Source organism: Chinchilla lanigera, unplaced genomic scaffold (genome assembly GCF_000276665.1).
Source record: "Chinchilla lanigera isolate Chin_1 unplaced genomic scaffold, ChiLan1.0 scaffold00036, whole genome shotgun sequence".
Classification (NCBI taxonomy): Eukaryota; Metazoa; Chordata; class Mammalia; order Rodentia; family Chinchillidae; genus Chinchilla; species Chinchilla lanigera.
The window spans coordinates 8,257,057-8,273,855 of record NW_004955437.1 but is presented as its reverse complement, the minus strand read 5'-3'; the positions used below and the strand labels follow the sequence as shown (position 1 = coordinate 8,273,855).

At 56.8% G+C, this 16,799-nt stretch overlaps 2 protein-coding genes across 3 annotated transcripts; one reads left to right on the top strand and one right to left on the bottom strand.

Moving 5' to 3' along the window:
• On the top strand, positions 1-7,333 carry Ccnd3 (cyclin D3; the record flags this gene model as incomplete). 2 transcript variants are annotated; one of them, XM_013516782.1, is given in 5 exon segments in its annotated part: positions 1-160; positions 742-957; positions 3,463-3,622; positions 4,207-4,343; positions 6,988-7,333. In XM_013516782.1, coding segments are annotated over 5 exon segments (931 nt in total), but the record flags the coding sequence as incomplete, so codon positions are not given.
• Bysl (bystin-like) lies at positions 7,229-16,775 on the bottom strand. Its single transcript, XM_005389708.2, has 7 exons — positions 16,200-16,775; positions 11,917-12,079; positions 9,416-9,554; positions 8,990-9,123; positions 8,344-8,504; positions 8,105-8,207; positions 7,229-7,600 (listed from the first exon to the last, which is right to left on the bottom strand). The coding sequence occupies exons 1-7, from the start codon at positions 16,462-16,464 to the stop codon at positions 7,255-7,257; spliced, it is 1,311 nt and encodes a 436-aa protein (XP_005389765.1). The 5' UTR covers positions 16,465-16,775; the 3' UTR covers positions 7,229-7,254.
• Between the last annotated feature and the right edge of the window lie 24 nt (positions 16,776-16,799).

The window sequence follows — 16,799 nt, the reverse complement described above, 5'->3', positions numbered from 1 at the left end:
CCGCGCCCGGCCCGACCCGCGGCTGCTGGGCGACGCGCGCGTGCTGCGCAGCCTGCTGCGCCTGGAGGAGCGCTACGTGCCGCGCGCCTCCTACTTCCAGTGCGTGCAGAAGGAGATCCAGCCGCACATGCGGCGCATGCTGGCCTACTGGATGCTGGAGGTACCGGCCCGGCCCTGCCGGCGCGCGGGCGGGCGTCCCGCGCGGTCCCCTGCCCTTCGCGGCGCGGTCGGCGCCTCCTGTCATTCACGTCCCGGAGCCCCCACCCCGCTTTGGGCCCCCCTTGCCGCGGCTCGGGGGGTGCTGTCGCGGGGTCCGGCGAGGGAGCGCGCGGGGTGGGGGTGGGGGCGGCGCGCGCGGTTCCGGCGGACGGGAAATGAAAAGTGCGGGAGACAGCGGCGCAGCTCCTCCCTTCCCCTTGGGTGTGTGCCGGGGGTGGTGGCCGCGGGTGGGGTCCTGCGCCCCTGCTGCCGCGGGGGACCCCTGTCCCCCGCGCTGGAGGAGGGGAGCCTCTGCCTGGAATCCTCCCAGCGGACGCGTCTCCGGGCCCCCACCCCGGGAGCGGGCAGGAGGCCGCGCAGAGGAAGTGGCCACTTGGGGGGCTCGCATCCTCCGTTGTTGGTCCTTGTCCCTGTAGGGAGCTCATCCTCCCTCACGGCTTCACCCCGTCTCGTTCTCCCACCTCCATCGCGGCTGTTGCTCCCCGAGCCCCGGGCCCGGCCCTGACCGTGCGCCCTCCCCAGGTGTGTGAGGAGCAGCGCTGCGAGGAGGAAGTCTTCCCCCTGGCCATGAACTACCTGGATCGCTACCTGTCCTGTGTCCCCACCCGAAAGGCGCAGTTGCAGCTCCTGGGCGCGGTCTGCATGCTGCTGGCCTCCAAGCTGCGCGAGACCACACCCCTGACCATCGAAAAACTCTGCATCTACACGGACCACGCCGTGTCTCCCCGCCAGATGCGGGTGCGTGGGTAACGCAGCCCCCACCCCCGCGCGCCGGCTGCCTGCTTCGTGGGAAGAGGCAAACTGCGACTTCGCAGGCTTTCTGTTCTCCTGGGAAGGGATTCGGGAAAGCCGAGGTTTTTCTTTCGGGGAGAGAAATGTTCGAGGGACAAGATGGGGCAGTGTGGTGTGGTGGTCAGTGCAGACCTGCAGGCCTGAGCACAGCCCGCTTTTACCTCCGGGGGTGCCGCTCCTTCCTGGTCTTTTCCCCCAGCAGCAGCGAGTCAAGCTGCCCTGTCTACACTCACCAGTACTTTGCCTCTGGGTTTGCACGGCACCCCGAGTTATTTATTGGCAGCAGAAGGGCATAAGCCTGCACACCCCACCGTGTGGGGAGTGGAATGCGTCTCGGGGGAGGGGCTTCCTTCCGAGTATCCTCGGGTGGACTTTGTGATAGAAAAGCTCCCCAGCAGGTTAAAGCCCGGCCCTGATTGCTCTGCGGAAGTGCTGGGGTATTTCTACCCACCCACCGCTCCCCTTTCCCTGCCATGCCCTACAGAGCCCCTTCCTAGCCCTCCCTTCCCTGCCTGCCTTCCGAGAAGCCAAGGAGCCGTAGCAGCTGCTCAGGGCCCCAAGTCTGTCCCTTAGCCTGGCCGGAGCTGGGGAGCACGGCGCCCCCGCCCCCTGCCCGCCCCCTCTGACCGACGGCTTTCATAACCCTGTGGGTAGCTGCCGGAGCTCCTGTGGTTTGGGAAGTGGCTCTTTGGGCCTCTCGCTGGGAACTGGGGCCCGGGTTCCTCCAGGCAGGGCCGGGGAGTCACAGTTCTGCCTGTCCCCCCGGAGGCTGGGGCCGTGTGGGTCTGGGAGAGGGCCGGAGGGGCGCACACGCATCGTTTTCCCAGGGTTGGGGAGAGGAAGGTGGGTTAGCTGGCAGCCGCCTTCACCTTGCTCCGTGGTGGCTGAGCCTGCTCCTGACCCCAGAGGCGGCTGGGGCCCCGGCTCCCAGGGAGGAGGGCAGCAAGCAGGCGCTGTGATTGGCTGGCGGGGATGAGGGTACTGGGGCCCCTGGCTGCAGGGAGTGGAGGAACTGGATTCCTCTTCCTGCCAAGTAGCTCTCAGAGATGGGAGTAGGAGGCCGGAGTTGGGAATCTGGGAGGCCCCGGCTCTGTGATGAATCTGGTAGTTTCTGGCAAGCCTGAAGGTGGAGCTAGTTCCCAGGGCCAGGGAGCAAGTTTTTGGAGGGGTTGGGGCTAGAAGGTGGAAGGAGACTTCCTCTTGGTGACAAGATTGGGGTGGTGGATGTGCCTCTGGGCGGGGGATGGGGGTAGGGTGTTAGAATAGGCCCAGTCCTTGCCGAGCTGAGGGTGGAGACAGATGGTTCCTAGAAGGTCAGCTTGGGAGGGAGGAGGTTAGGGCCCAGGAAAGGCGCGAGGCAGGTCGCCTTGCAGCTGCGCTGTGGTGGCCTCTGCGCCGTCCCTGTCAGGGTGTGTGCTCCACCAAGCGGGGCTGGGCTTCTCAGCCCCACAGGACCCCCCACTTGCCTTCTCTGGGACACGAGGTGCCGTCTCTGCACCCCTGCAAAGTGTTTGGGGAGAGCCCTGGGAGCAGAATTGCGGCTTCTTCGCTCCCTTCTGTCTCTGGGTGCTGGGAGAGGCTTGGGGCTGACACCGAGGTGGGGACGGAGAGAGGGACAGCTGGGGCTAGGGGCCTGGGAGAAGTAGGGTGCGGCCACCATGGCTGCCTCAGTAAGGAGTCAAACCCACCAGTTCCTTCCTGAGATGAAACAATGAAGAAATTCTCGAGTGTGCAACTCGGAACCGGGGCCAGGGCTGGGAAGCCCTGTCGAGTGGGGTGGGGCCCCGCGAGACCTAGCGTTGGAGTTGGCCCGCTGGGGTGAAGTTCCACAAGGCCCAGCGCTGGAGTTGGCCCAGCAGGTGGGGGCAGGGCTTGGCTCTTCAGGGGTTGCCTGGGTGCGCCCTGTCTGGCTTGGCCACGCCTCCCCCTCCCCAAGGTGGTACAGGCGTGGGGTGGGTGCTGTGCCCCAGGACCCAGCCCTGGTGTCCCACCGAGGGGATGTGGGTTGGGTTGGGTAACCTCCCCTTTGAGGAACCTCAGAGTCTCAGTGGCTGTGTCATAAGGAGTGGCCTCATGCCTGCTGTTGCTTCAAGAGGTGGCAGCTGGTCTGGGATGCAGGGCTGGGGAGGGGTGGTTGGCAGTGATGTCTCAAGTCTTCGGGTCTGGAAAATCTTTCTGCTTCATCTCAGAAGGACCTCAAGTCTGTGGTGGTGCTGGTGGCCTCAGGCTCCGAAGGGCTAATTCATGTAGCGCACACAGTGGTGGTACCTAGGGACTGACAGGTGCTCCAGGCACCCAAGTAGCCATTCCACAGCACCAGTCCCTGACCAGCAGCATGCCTGCGTCTTGAGCTTTTGAATTTTGCCAGGCTTCCTTCCTGGCAAGGCTTCTGGCCCAGGCCCCCGCTCTGCTCTCTCCAGCCAGTGATTCTGCCCTTTCTCTCAACCCCAGGAGTGGGAGGTGCTGGTCCTGGGGAAGCTCAAGTGGGACCTGGCGGCTGTGATCGCGCATGATTTCCTGGCCCTGATTCTGCACCGGCTGTCTCTGCCCAGTGACCGGCAGGCCTTGGTCAAAAAGCACGCCCAGACCTTTTTGGCCCTCTGTGCCACAGGTAAGTGCCCTGCACACATTGCCTAACTGGGAGAATCAGAAGACTTGGTAGGGTGAGAACTAGCAAATTCCTGTTGATACTCCTCTCAGAAATCATGAGCGTGCTATCCCGTGAGCCCCTGGTGGCAGGAGAGAAGCTGATCCAGATCCTAGCTGTGTGGGGTCTTGGAGGTGTATTGAGAAGTAACCTCTATGTCCTGGCAGGGGGGCAACCGCTGGGTTTCCACACCAGGACGGTTCAAGCATTCTCTGGCCTCTGGCCAGGACCACCCTGCATCCTGGGAAATGTCCCGTTCACCCAATCCTCTGTGGCTGGGTGGGGTGCCTTCTCAGCACCGTGTGTGTATGGTGCACAAGGCCTCAGTTCCATCCCCAGCACAGCAAGAAACGAAAACCAAACCAAACAGCTGTGGGTCCTCTCTAGAAAAGGCTTTTGTGCTTCCCCCGTGCCATCTCACTGCGCTCACAGTCGAGTCCCCAGTGTGCCCCCTGCCAGCACTTGCTGAGAAGTCGAAGGCCAGGGCGGCTGTGCGCCCCCCACCCCGCAGGCTTCCTTGCTCACGGCTCCCTCTCCTCCTTCCCAAGATTACACCTTCGCGATGTACCCGCCGTCTATGATTGCCACGGGCAGCATCGGGGCTGCAGTGCAGGGCCTGGGCGCTTGCTCCACATCCGGTGATGAGCTCACCGAGCTGCTCGCGGGCATCACGGGCACAGAAGTGGTGAGTGCGGGAGCCCTTTCACCGGGCGGTGCTGTTCCCGGAGCCTCCAGTAGAGGGTGGCAGGCATCCCCACCCCAAGCCCAGCTCCTGGCTTCACACCCTCGGGCCTGAAGCCCTTTATCTCCTGCCCTGGTCTGGAAGGGAGCAGGTGGAGTAAAGTCAGGGTGGAGTAGAGGGCACTGGCCTGAGATGCCCCTTGCTTGCCGAATGTGTGCTGCAGCGGGGGTGGGGGACCCGATGTCAGACGTAGGCCGCTGTCACACCCTCTCGCCACATCCTCTTGCCAATTTCTGAGAAACAAAGCCCCAATTCCTGGGGCTGGGCTGTGGCCTAACCTCCTGGTCTTCCCTGGTGTGGGATGCATCCCTCCCCCGCATCTGCTGCCCATGCCATGGGAGGAGCGGGCCTCACTGTTGCGTTGTCCCCAGGACTGCCTGCGGGCCTGCCAGGAGCAGATTGAAGCTGCACTCAGGGAGAGCCTGCGGGAGGCCTCCCAGACAGCCCCCAGTCCAGCGCCCAAAGCTCCCCGGGGCTCCAGCAGCCAGGGGCCCAGCCAGACCAGCACACCCACAGACGTCACTGCCATCCACCTGTAGCCCCAGACAGGCACCGCCTGGCTGCCTTACGGCGGAGGGTCCCCTGCCACCCCTCCCTGCCTTTGGAACAGTCCTCACCACATCTTTAAGCCTGAGGGGCTGAGTCCTGCCTTTCTTCGTCTGCACTAAGGGCTGCCCAGCCATGCTGGCGTCCAGCTCCTCCTCCTCCATCTGATCAGCTCAGCTCCTTCTCGGCTCTGGCGAGGGCCACGCTGGCCAGATGGGATGGGAGTGCTCGAGTCCCTGCACCAGCATCTTCTAGAGACTGCATCTCTGGCGCTTTCTTAACTGAAATGCCTGTGCCTTCTAAGATGTTGCCCATCCCTGGGCCCACTGCGTTCGGATGTGTGCTGTGGGCACCCTGCTGCACTTGGAGGGGACAGTCTGCTGCTCCTAGAGGGAAGGCCTAGCCTCGGCCAGAGGCGCTCTCCTCGCTTTGCTTCCCGCTCAGCTGCTGCTGTGTGCTTGGCGCTCAAGTGGCCCTGTTAATTTATTATTGCTCAAGTACAACTGTAAGGGGTGCAGGAGCCCTGGCCAGTGCTGCTTCTCTCCCTTCCGCTGCCGGCTACAGGAGCTTTGTGGCCCAGGAGCTGCTATAGCCTGGGACGGGGCCATGCCCTCCTCTCCCTTTGTGCCCTGTCCCTTCCTCCAGCAGGGAGGACATTGGAAGTGGCCAAGCCCCCACTGGAGAGGGAGGCAAGCTCTGTAGACACAGGCCTTTCCTAACCAATGCCACAAGGTTCAGGCTGGTGGCCTGGGACCACCACGCTGCCTTAATAAAGATTCTGGAAGAAAACTGCCTTTGGCTTCTGGGATTTCACGGTGCTGTGGGTAAAAGCCTACTTTAGGAAGTGGAAAGCATGGACTCATTTTTGTAAAGGGCTTTGTGAGCTACACATTCTCTGCCCTGCAGCCAAGCCCCCCCTTGTAAGGATGCGTGTATCCCTAAACATCACCACTGAACAGAACTGTACCACAGACCCCTGAGGCTCAAGAGAGGAGGGGACAAAAGACACGTCTCCATGGGTGTGGCTCAGCGGCAAACCACTTCCCCAGCTCAAGGAAACTTTAGAAATTTGATGAAAGCTAGCATGGCTGGGTGTAGTGGTACACACCTATAATCCCAGCACTTGGGAGGCTGAGGCAGGAGGATCCCTGTGAGTTTTGAGGGATTCACTGCATAGTTCAAGGGCAGCCTGGGCTACACAGTGATTACTGCCTTATTAAAAAAAAAAAATAAAACCAGGGGGCCGGGGATTTAGCTCAGCGGCACAGTGCCTGCCTGGCAAGTGCAAGGCCGTGAGTTTGATTCCCGGTATGGGGGCGCGGGGGACAAAAACAAAACAAAACAAGGGAGTTCTACAAAAGCTAAGGACATCAACACTGTAACGAACCCGGCCTCTGCTGTGGAGCCAACCTCTGAAGGTTACGTGTCATGCAGGGGTGGGAGTGGGTGCTACTGCCAGATGTGGGCGGGTGCCAGAGGGAGCGGGGCACCGCTGTGCTCCAACAAAACACACCTTGCATGGCACCCTGCCACTGAGACGCCCTCAGTCCTCCAGCTACTTGCTGTGGACCCTGAAATTTGAACTTCATGTCATTCTTATCTATCACAAAATACTCCTAACTTGGCTCCCATTTAAAAATAAAAAATACTATTCCTAATTCATTGGTTATGACAGTTATTTGGCCCTAGTCTGCCCACAAGTGGTCTAAAGCTTCACTGGCCAAAAAACTGGAGAACCTGCGCTGACCCAGATCGAACTGCCCCGCCCTTTCCTCTGGGCCTCCTCCCGGGATGAGGGGTGCTCTCTGGTGGTGCCCTTCCCCCACAGCTGCCCCCGTCTGGCATACAAGTGCAGGCCGCCTAGGAGAAGCCTGTAGATTACGGGGTGGGGGCTCCTGAGCAAACTGCGTCAGAACCCACTCCAAGACAGGAGCAAGGCGGCCTGACGCCCGCTGCGGCTGGAGGCAGGAGAAAGACCCCTGTAAACAACACCAAGTACTGAAAGCTTCAATAAATACCTTTGTTCTTACCCACCTTCCAGCACCTGCATGGCAGCCGAGACAAAGCGCTGTGCGAGCCCCAGCCAGGGAGCGACACTGTTGGGTGTGGAGCCGCCATCGGCCCCCGAGTGAGCAGGGAGGAAGCCCCACAATGCAAGGGGCACCCAGCAGCCTCAGTCTTCCCTGCCAAGAACTGGGAGCCACAAATACCCTGTGGCCTGTTACTGTCCCAGTGGAGGTCCTTCGCCATAGAGGTTCAGTGCCATCTCTGGTCACCAAGAGGGGACCAGGGCAGGTGACTGCTGTCCTCACTCCATGGTGACGGGGACATCTTCCACATCTCGGGGGACGGCGCTTTGAAGCTCGCGCCTGATCTCGGGGGACAGCTGTGGGTGGGGCTGCAGCCGGAGCAGTTCCAGGAGGGCCTCCTTCTGGTCCGAGGCCAAGTCGGCTTTGTAGCGCTGGGCCAGCGTCAGCAGGCACTGGTGCCAGAGCACGGGCAGCTCACGCTTCTCCGTCCGGAAGCCCAGGAAGTGGAAGACCAGGGCGTCCAGCACCCGGTAGGGCAGCGCGTACTTCTTATCCAGCAGCAGCCGCAGGAAGATGCTGTTGGCCCCACTGTATTCCATCTCCGCCAGCTTCAGCATGGCGGCGCTGCGGGGAGGGGAGAGGCCAGTGGTGGCGGGGCCCAAGGGAGGGTCTGCCCCCTTCTCTGGGAGTCCCAACTATTGTATTCCCAGGGCCACAAGAGGCAGGGGCCCCTCCTTGCTCTTTCAACCTTACTACAGTCCTTGGACTCCAGTTATCACCTACACATGGCACCCAACACCCCTGCAGGGGCCTGGCCTGAAGACCTTTCAGTGTCCAAGTAGACCAAGCACCTCCCGGTGTCCAACTGCCTTGCCATCTCTGCCCTGTTTCTTCCTCCCTCTGTCCCTCCTTCCCTCCACTGACTCATTCTTTGAACTGCAGGCTGCTTCCTGGGATTGTGGTCTCTAGCGCTTACGTATCAGTGCGTTCCATCCACTCACTGCCTTCCGCCACAAACCCAGGGCTATGTTCTTAGCTCCTCCCCACTCCTGCCCCTCCTCAGGCCCTGGCACCCCCCCCCCCCAGATGCCTAGCGACTGCGCTCTTCCTCTGTGTGCCCAAGGTTACCTGGAGTGCAACACGGGGATGGAGCACTTGGTTATGATGCTGCCCACGATGATGGCTTCACGGAGCGTGCAGGTGCCCGACTCACACAGAGGGATCAGGATCCCTGGGAGGGGCGGAGGACAGGCAGTTTTAGTGGGGTACGAGAGGGATCACAGCAGGAGGCACCCCCACCCACTCAGGGACTGCCCTGGGCCAGCCACTCGCCAAATCAGGTCTGACTCCAGTCCCTGGACGCCCACCTTTGAACCAGGCCCCGGGCTTGAACAGGGCCTTCTTCAGAGCCATGTAGAGGTGGAAGTTGAGGCGTTTGTACTCTGCGATGTCATCGCGCACCCGGGGCAGCAGGACGAGGTTGTAGAAGCGCTGGGCCATGCGTTCCTTCAGGTTGGAGGCGAAGATCCTAATGGGGTGGGAGTTCCCAGGTCACAAGATAGCCCGGCCCTGGGCCTTTAAACATCACCGCACATGGCGTGAGCATGGTAAGATGAGGAACCATCCTTTTGGAGAGGGGTATGTGGCCCAAGGGAACCTCATGCAACCCACAGGTCAGCTTAGAATGGACAGGAAGGCAGCAGGATGTCGAAGTATGTGTACTGTCTGCCTTTCTTTCTTTTTGCAGTGCTGGGAAATCAAACCTAGGTCCTCATACACGCAAGGCAAGTGCTCTACCTTGAGCTATATACCCCTAGTCCAGTCTTTGGGGCAGTCAGCTGGGCGTTGGCCCCCATAATGCCCGAGGAAAAGCTAGGAAAGTAGTGACATGAGGAAGCACAGAGATAGCAAGGGTCAGAGCCCCAGAGTAGTAGCCACGCCAGGGACAGCTGGCAGGCACCTCCTGCCCTGGTCCTCACCTGCAGACTTGACTACCCCATCCTGTTGTGCTACCTGGTGGCTTGGTACATGGCGGCTGCAGTCCAGGACTCAGGCTCCGTGACGTAGAGGATCTGCTCCCAGTTGGAGAGTGCAGGGATGATTTTAAAGGCCTTGGGCAGCTTTCCACTGCGGTACTTAGATAACACCTGGGGTCAGGGGGCAAAGGCACCATCGCCATTAAGACCCATAGCGCTTGCCATGTGCCAAGGCCTCATCAGGGTGCTTTTCCCATGTGATCCTTGTGCCAGCTCTGCGAGGAGGTGCTTTACCACGCTCGCACTTCCACGCCTGGAGTGGGAACTGGAACCCACATCTCTGATGAGAGCCTGCTCTTGGCCACCACGAGCCATTGGAGACACACAGGGACCGTGGACACACAGGGTGCTCCCCCCACCCCCCGTGAGGTGGACCCACTGCAGCCACTCTCCCAGCTCTTACCTCCCGGACCCCTCTGTAGACCCCCAGGACCCGGGGGTCCAGCTGTGGCATAGGAAAGCCTGACACCTCTGACATGACTGTCTCCACCTCAGTCTGCTTCTCGGTCAGTTTCTCCATGATGATGTCGGCCAGGGTGCGCCTGGAGAGGGGAAGGGAGCTGGGGTCACTGTCCCTGAAGCTCCAGAGCCCTCTCACAGTCCCCACGAGCACCAATAAATAGCGGCCTTGCGGGGCATGAGGCCTCAGCCCCCCTCTGTACCACCCGAGACAAATTCCTGCACAGTCAGGATGGAAGTCCTTCCACACCAAAGCTGGCAGGGCAAACTGCTCGGGCTTCCATCCTGGCGCTTCAGTCCCGAAAGACCGTGGGCACGTTTCTCTCCCTGTCTAGGCTGTTTGCTCTGCAGTAGAGCAGGGCTAACAATGGTGCTGCTTCTGTGCATAACCAGAGGATTACTGAACTGCACGCACATACGCTACTCGGAATGGCTAGTACTTAGTAAGTGCAAAACTTCAAACACACCCACTGCGTGCTGGCAAAACGTGAGGACGCTCCTAGCACTAACTCCCAGCCCGACCTCTTTACAGTGTCAACACGTGTCAACACACATCACGATTACCTGCTCAGATTTCAGGCTGCAGTGACCACTAGGGAGAGACTATAATATAAACTTTTCCCCATTTGAATTTTCCAAGTTTGGCATCTGTCTCAGCAATTTAGCCAGATCCAATCTCAAGAAGTAAAAAGTGCTGGTGATGCAGCTCAATGCAAAGGCCATGGATTCAATTCCCAGTGCTACAGGAAAAAAAATCTATGGGATAATCTGTATTGCCACGACCGATACATTCTCCACATTCTCTTCAGCTTCCTTAAACAAAGGATATCAAACATACCCCACCAAGTCCTGATATATAGCCCAGGCTGAGCTCAACTTACAGCCCTGGCTCAGCCTTCTGAGTGCTAGGGTTAGAGTGCTGGGCCACAGGCAGTGGCCACCAGGCACTGTCCCATCTCACAGGTCAGAATTACCATCCCCGGGCTGTGGTCTGATACTGGTGCCTTCAGAGCCTCCTGATGTGTATAAAACTGGGGCGCAGCTTGGTGGGCCAGCACGTGCCTGCATGCACAGGGCCTGGGCTCCATCCCTAGCACCTCAAGCCTTTCAAATTCTAAAGCTCAGGGCCTTTAGGGTCCCTTCCAGTGTGTTCCCAGACCCAAGTGCTGCTCAGCTCTGTGGCTCCAGTCCTGCTTTCTCAAAAGCGCGCCTCAAGTCCCTCTTCTAGCAGCTCGTTCCTTCTTTATTGCTAAGCTGATCAGGATTATCTGTGAAGCAGGAGTCAGGAGGTGCGGCCAGGGACAAGCACATAGACTGAGTCCACACTCTGTGACATTTGCAGCCAACCCTGGGCATCAGTGTGTGTGTGTGTGTGTGTGTGTGTGTGAGAGACATCACACTTTCCCTCTGTGCTCTACAGCTACTGTGGGGATCCCCCCATACCTTTTCATGGTGTCACAGAAATCAGATGCACTGACCCAAACCCTCCCAAAGACCAGAGGACACCAGTGTGTCACTACCACCGCAGGGTCAGAGCAAACTCGTCCAAAGCCCTCACCCTAGATTCTCTGCCGTGGAGCAAAGGCTCTGGAATCTGACCACAAGCAGGTTCCAGAGCTGGCATTTCTTATAGGTGGGAATAAGACGGGCATGGTGCACACAGCTGTAATCCCAGCACTCAGGAGACCAAGGCTGGAGAATCTCCAGTTCAAGGCCAGCCTGGCCTACGTAGCCAAACTCTGTCTCCAAAAATAAAAACAAATAAAAGGCTAGGTGTGGTGGTGTATGCCTATAATCCCAGCAGTTGGGAGACTGAGGCAGGAGGATTGTTTTGAGTTTGAGACCAGCCTGGGCTACAAAGTGAGCTCAAGGCCAGCCTGAACTGCATAGCGAGACCCTGTCTGAAAGAGAGAAAACAAACAAACAAACAAAACACAAAACAAATAAAAAACTGTAACCTGAAGCAACTCCCCATCCTGAGCCCTGAGCCCCTCTGAGATATTTGGCACTGTCTGGAGTCACTTTGGTTATCACAATTAGAGGGAAGGGAGCTACTGGTATTAGAAGGTATGTGCCAGAGATTTCTGCGAAATATCCATGTGTTCAGAGTTACTTAGCCCCAAACGCCGTGAATGCTGAGGTTGAAAGTCCTTTAGGGATGAGAGATCAGTCTAAGGAAACTACACCGTGACCAAAGGCAATGGGATAAGGGGTCTCCCCTGACATGAAGAGGCCCTGTGGCTGTCTCCCTGGGAAGGCCGGCAGCTCTAGAACACATGGATAGAAGGAAAGGAGGTATTTGGAGTTTGGGCCACTTTGGCCGACGTGCTCCCCAACAGTGGCAATATCAGGCCTTCCGAGAGGTATACATTGGGTTTGCCCAGGCACTTGCTTCTCTGTAGTAACTTTCCATCAGGACCTACTCCCCTAAGACCCCAAAGCTACCTGGCAGGAGGGTTCTTGTTCATGAACATTTCAATGGCACGTTCGTCCTCAGGGTCCACAACCACCTCTGCGTGGTGGCTCACCCCTGTCATCTTGGCGGCCTTCTCCAGGGTGGGCCACTCCTCGTCCTCATCATCTGATCCAGCCTGTGGTGCTCCTGGACCTGGGAGAGGGGAGAGCAAGTGGATGAGCATGTAAGGAGTGGGCCAGGGATTCCGAGTCAATCGAACTTTAACCAGCGGCGCAGGACTGGTGTGCTCGGGACAGATACAGATGTATGCAAAGACAAGACGGGGGCGCGCTATCTCCCTGTCCCCAGGGCTTGCAATTGTGCTTAAAAAACAGTGCAACATCTGAAACAATGAGATAGCAAAGTCAGTGAATAATGGCTAACACATCACTCTCAGTGAGGCAGCAAGAACTGCTCTATTTTGTACGTATGTTATTGGTTAACCCTGATAAACAAGAAGGAGCTACTAGTCTTACTCTCAGCTTTAAACAGGCACCCTGGCAGGGAATATAGCTCAGCGGCACAGCGCCTGCCTGGCAAGCACAAGGTCGTGAGTTTGATTCCTGGTAGCAAAAAAACCAAAAAACAAAAAACAAAAAAACCACCCTGAAGTCTAGCAAAGTGATTCCCCTAGGGCAGGCAGTCTGGGTTTAACTGTGTTCTTCACCACTATGTCACCAGCTTGGCAGTGTCCGAAGGGGTCATTTAGGACAGAAGTGGGCTGGGGGTGTAGCTCAGCAGAGCTCATGCTCAGCACGGGTGAGGCCCTGGATTTGGGTCCCGGCACACCTAACAGAAGACGAAGAACACCAGCAATCTGAGGCAGTGTGGTAACTGCTCCCGAATGAGCCCACAGGCACTTCCAGCTTCACTGGTTATCACCTGAACTCATTCTCTTCCACTCCTGGGTCCACCCGCTGCATCCCTGGTTCATCCACCCAGCGCTCAAGCTGGGAAGCAGCCGTACCTTGTCCTCTGCCCCTGCCTTCTACATCCACTCAACTACCAAATCCTATTTGATTCTGCCGTGCAGTGTCTCAAAAACCCTTCACAGCCCTGGCAAAGCCTGCATCAGCACCATCCAGGGTGAGCTTCCAGAAGCACCCGTGCCCTCTGGTCCATCTCCAAACGCTCCAATAGCTTCCCACTGCCAGGAGGCTGGCTGTACATCCTGGCAAGGCTCTGAGATTCAACTCCTACCCTCCTCACCACCGATCATTCATCCATCCATCCTGCAAACACTAAGTACCTGCTCTGTAAGGCACTGCCACAGGCACTATATAGGAATATAAAAAATTCTGCCCTTAGATAGTCTACATTCTTTTTTTGGTCTTTTTGAGACAGGGTCTTGCTATGCAGTTCAGGCCTTGAGCTCACTTTGTAGCCCAGGCTGGTCTCGAACTTGCAACGATCCTCCTGCCTCAGCCTCCCCAGTGCTGGGATCACAGGCGTGCGCCACCATGCACGGCTGATAGTCTACATTCTAATTAGTAGAGACAGACCTAATATCCCAGCCTTTTAGCGTTTATTTCTTCTTTATTATTTTTTGCACAGTGCTGGGGATCAAGCCCAGGAAATAATATTTAGGAGTGCCATGAAAACAATATGGCAGGGAAGTCAGGAGTATGGAGACAGGTAGGGCATTGCAATGTTTAATGGCACAGTCAGGCAGTGTTTTGGTGCCATCCAGGATGGCAACTCTGACCTCTGTCAATAAGGAAAATGGAGAAACAGGTGCCCACATGGCCTCTAAGGAAGGGCTGAAGCTGGGGTCTAGGCCTGCCGAAGTTTTAGATAAGAGATCTCAGGTTTTAATGCTGCACATGGGCAAAATGTTCAACACTCCACCAGCCTTACCTAAAACCTTCAGGAAGCCTTTGGGAACTGTCAACAGAACTACAGAAAAGTCAGTAAAGAGTAATGGATCCCTCAAACAAAAACCAAACTTCTCGGTGGGCGTGGTGGAGCACCTCTGTAATCCCAGAACTCGGGAGGATGAGGCAAGAGGATTGTTGCAAGTTCGAGACCAGCCTGGGCTACAAAGTGAGCTCAAGGCCAGCCTGAGCTGCATAGTGAGACCCTGTCTCAAAAAGACAAAAAACAAAAAAAACCAAAAATACAGCAAAAAACCAAACTTCTCTGCCAATAAAAGATGACTTAAGAGACTGCCTGAACAAAAAACTCTGTTCTTGCTTCTATGACACCTATCCAGAAATAGAAAAATTCTTTCCCTTCAATCCTCTAGATTTTGAGTTTTGACCTGCCTGAGCAGCACGAGATCGCACAGCTGCCCTTGCAGGGACAGCCTCATGATGCTTGGGGAGAGAGGGCTTGAAAAGCTGCTACAGCTGGGCCCCGCTTCACCTATGAGGATGCATTCCCCATGGGAAGGGATCTGTTGCAGCCTCCTTGAAGCATTTCTTCTATCCTGGGTGTTGAATTGCCACTTGCCTGTTATGACGCAGATGTTCAAACTTTTTAGTGCTTTATAGTTTGTGTGTATTTACATAAATAAAACATTCTTGTGTTTAAAAAAAGAATGGCATGGTCAGGGCAAGCCTCTCTGAGGTGAAGAACTGAGGAAGCAAACCTACAGATGTATGGGAACAGATTACCCCAGGCAGAAGGACCAGTCGTGTGAAGACCCTGACTTTCCACATTTAAGGAACACAGAAGCGTACACAGGTAGACTTAGGGCAAGAGGTCACACTGGAAGCAAGTCAAAGGGCACCGTAGATCTCCAGCTGTTGAGCGGACTGCAGAGGTTACAGCACACCAACTGGGAAGCTACTGGAACGATCCAGGTTCAGGATCATGGTAGCTTGAACAGGATGGTGTTCAAAGCAGTGACACGTGGTCTGATGGTGGATAGATTCTGGAGGCAGTCATCAGGATTTCCTCACAGAGCAGATATGGAGTGAGAAAGAGGGGTCCCAGGGTTCTGCCTAGAATAAATGCAAGGTCACCATGGTAACAGACAGGGGAAGACAGGTTTGTGGAAAAGGTCAGGATTTCTGTTTTGACTTGTTACCTTTGGGATAAATAATAGACTTCAAACTGGAGATACTAAACAGGTACCTGAATATACAATGTGCGTTTCATGAAAAGATGAGGTCTGGAATATATAACACAGCAAACAGAATAGAAATGAATAAGACAATGTATCTAAGAGAGCTCCAAGTCTGAATCCTGTGATTATTTTTTTATTGTTTTTTGAGACAGGGTCTTGCTTTGTTTTGTAGTGTAGGTTGGCCTTGGACTCACTACCTAGCCCAGGCTGGCCTCAAACTCCAGGTGAGCCTCCTGCCTCAGCCTCCCCAGTGCTGGGCCTGCTTCCTGTGTTTTTTTGTTTAATTCTTTTTTTTATTTTTTTGGTGTTTTTTTTTTCCGGTAAGGGGAATCGAACTCACGACGTTGTGCTTGCCAGGTAGGCGCTGTGACGCTGAGCTAAATTCCCAGCCCCCTTCCTGCGGTGCTGAATGCCTGTAGCTGCAGCACTTGGGAGCTGAGGGAAGAGGATCGCCTCGGTTTGAGGCCAGCCTGGGCTACGCAGTGAGTTAAAGGCCAACCTGAACTACATATTGAGACACTGTCTCAACTCCCCCGCCCAATTAAAACAGAAACAAAAACAAAAAAAGAGGCCGAGGACAAAAGCAGAGTGAACAAAAAATACTAAGGTCAGGTGACTGTGAGGCAGGTGTGTGACGTCTCAGAAAGCAGTGACACTGTAGCCAAGCAGGTACACTCGACTGTGTCCAACACTGGTTTTAGGACCAATAAGATGAGTTTGGGGGATGAGATCAACACTCCCTCTCTAAAAACACTGAACGTCTTCAATTCATCTCTATCCCTCTTTGCCCCCGAAACAATACTGGTTTTTCTGAATGGAACAGTCCATTTGTCTTTCTCCTGAGCTAGACTTCAGGTCCTAAACCCAGACACATGTCCATCTTGCTGATTTCTGCACCGAAACCACCTAAAGTCCCAGCACACTGCGAAGCGCTATGCAGGCGGGTATTCCATAAACAGTAAACCAACGGACAAAGGCCACAACTCAGCGGGGCCGGCGCTCACTGGGGTGCCCGAACGTTGGAGCGGGCGTGAAAGGCTCTGGCCAGGGCCCGTCTCCCATTATTCGATCACCTTTCCAAGAGTGTAATGTGGACCCCTCTTACGGTCCAAGCGACTCCTTGGGCTGGGCTCCTTTTAAGGCGTCACCTAAACCCAACTCACCGCCCCCTCGCTCGGCCCCGGCCCCGGCCCCGACGCTCACCCAGCCGCGTGGCGCGCTCCCGAGGCTTGGCGGGTCGGTCCCCACTCCCGTGCTCCGCCTCGAGCTCCTCCTGCTGCTGCCGAGCTTGTTGCAGAATCCGCCGGCTCAGCCGGGGGCCCACGTACTCTTCCTCCTCTTCGGTTCCGCGACCCCGTCGCTTTTCCCGGGTCCCTGCCCGCACCGCATCCCCAGCCAGGATCTGCTCGGCCAGGGGTGCATGCTTTTCTTGACTCCCGGCCCCACGGGCCGGCTTGAACTTGGGCATTTTCCTCCTAAAAAGCTGCTGAGAAGGTCCACACGTGGGTGCGCCGAAAAGCCCTGAGTGCGCTTGCGCGGTCAACTCCCAGGGTCTAGAGGCTACGCGGAGTTCACAGCGCCCCCAGCGTTCGGAGGTCGGAAACGTACCAGCGTCTCCCCACCTCTCATGGAGCTCCGGGTCCTGGAACGGGACTCGGGACTCCCAGATAAATTCATTGCCCTTAACGTTGTCTTCTCTACGTGGTGGAATTCCTAGCCCCGCTTTCCAAGCCTCACGAAGCTAAGGTTAGGTACTCAGCCAAATCCCAATTTCCAGAGCAGCAAAGTTGGGGGCGGGGCCTA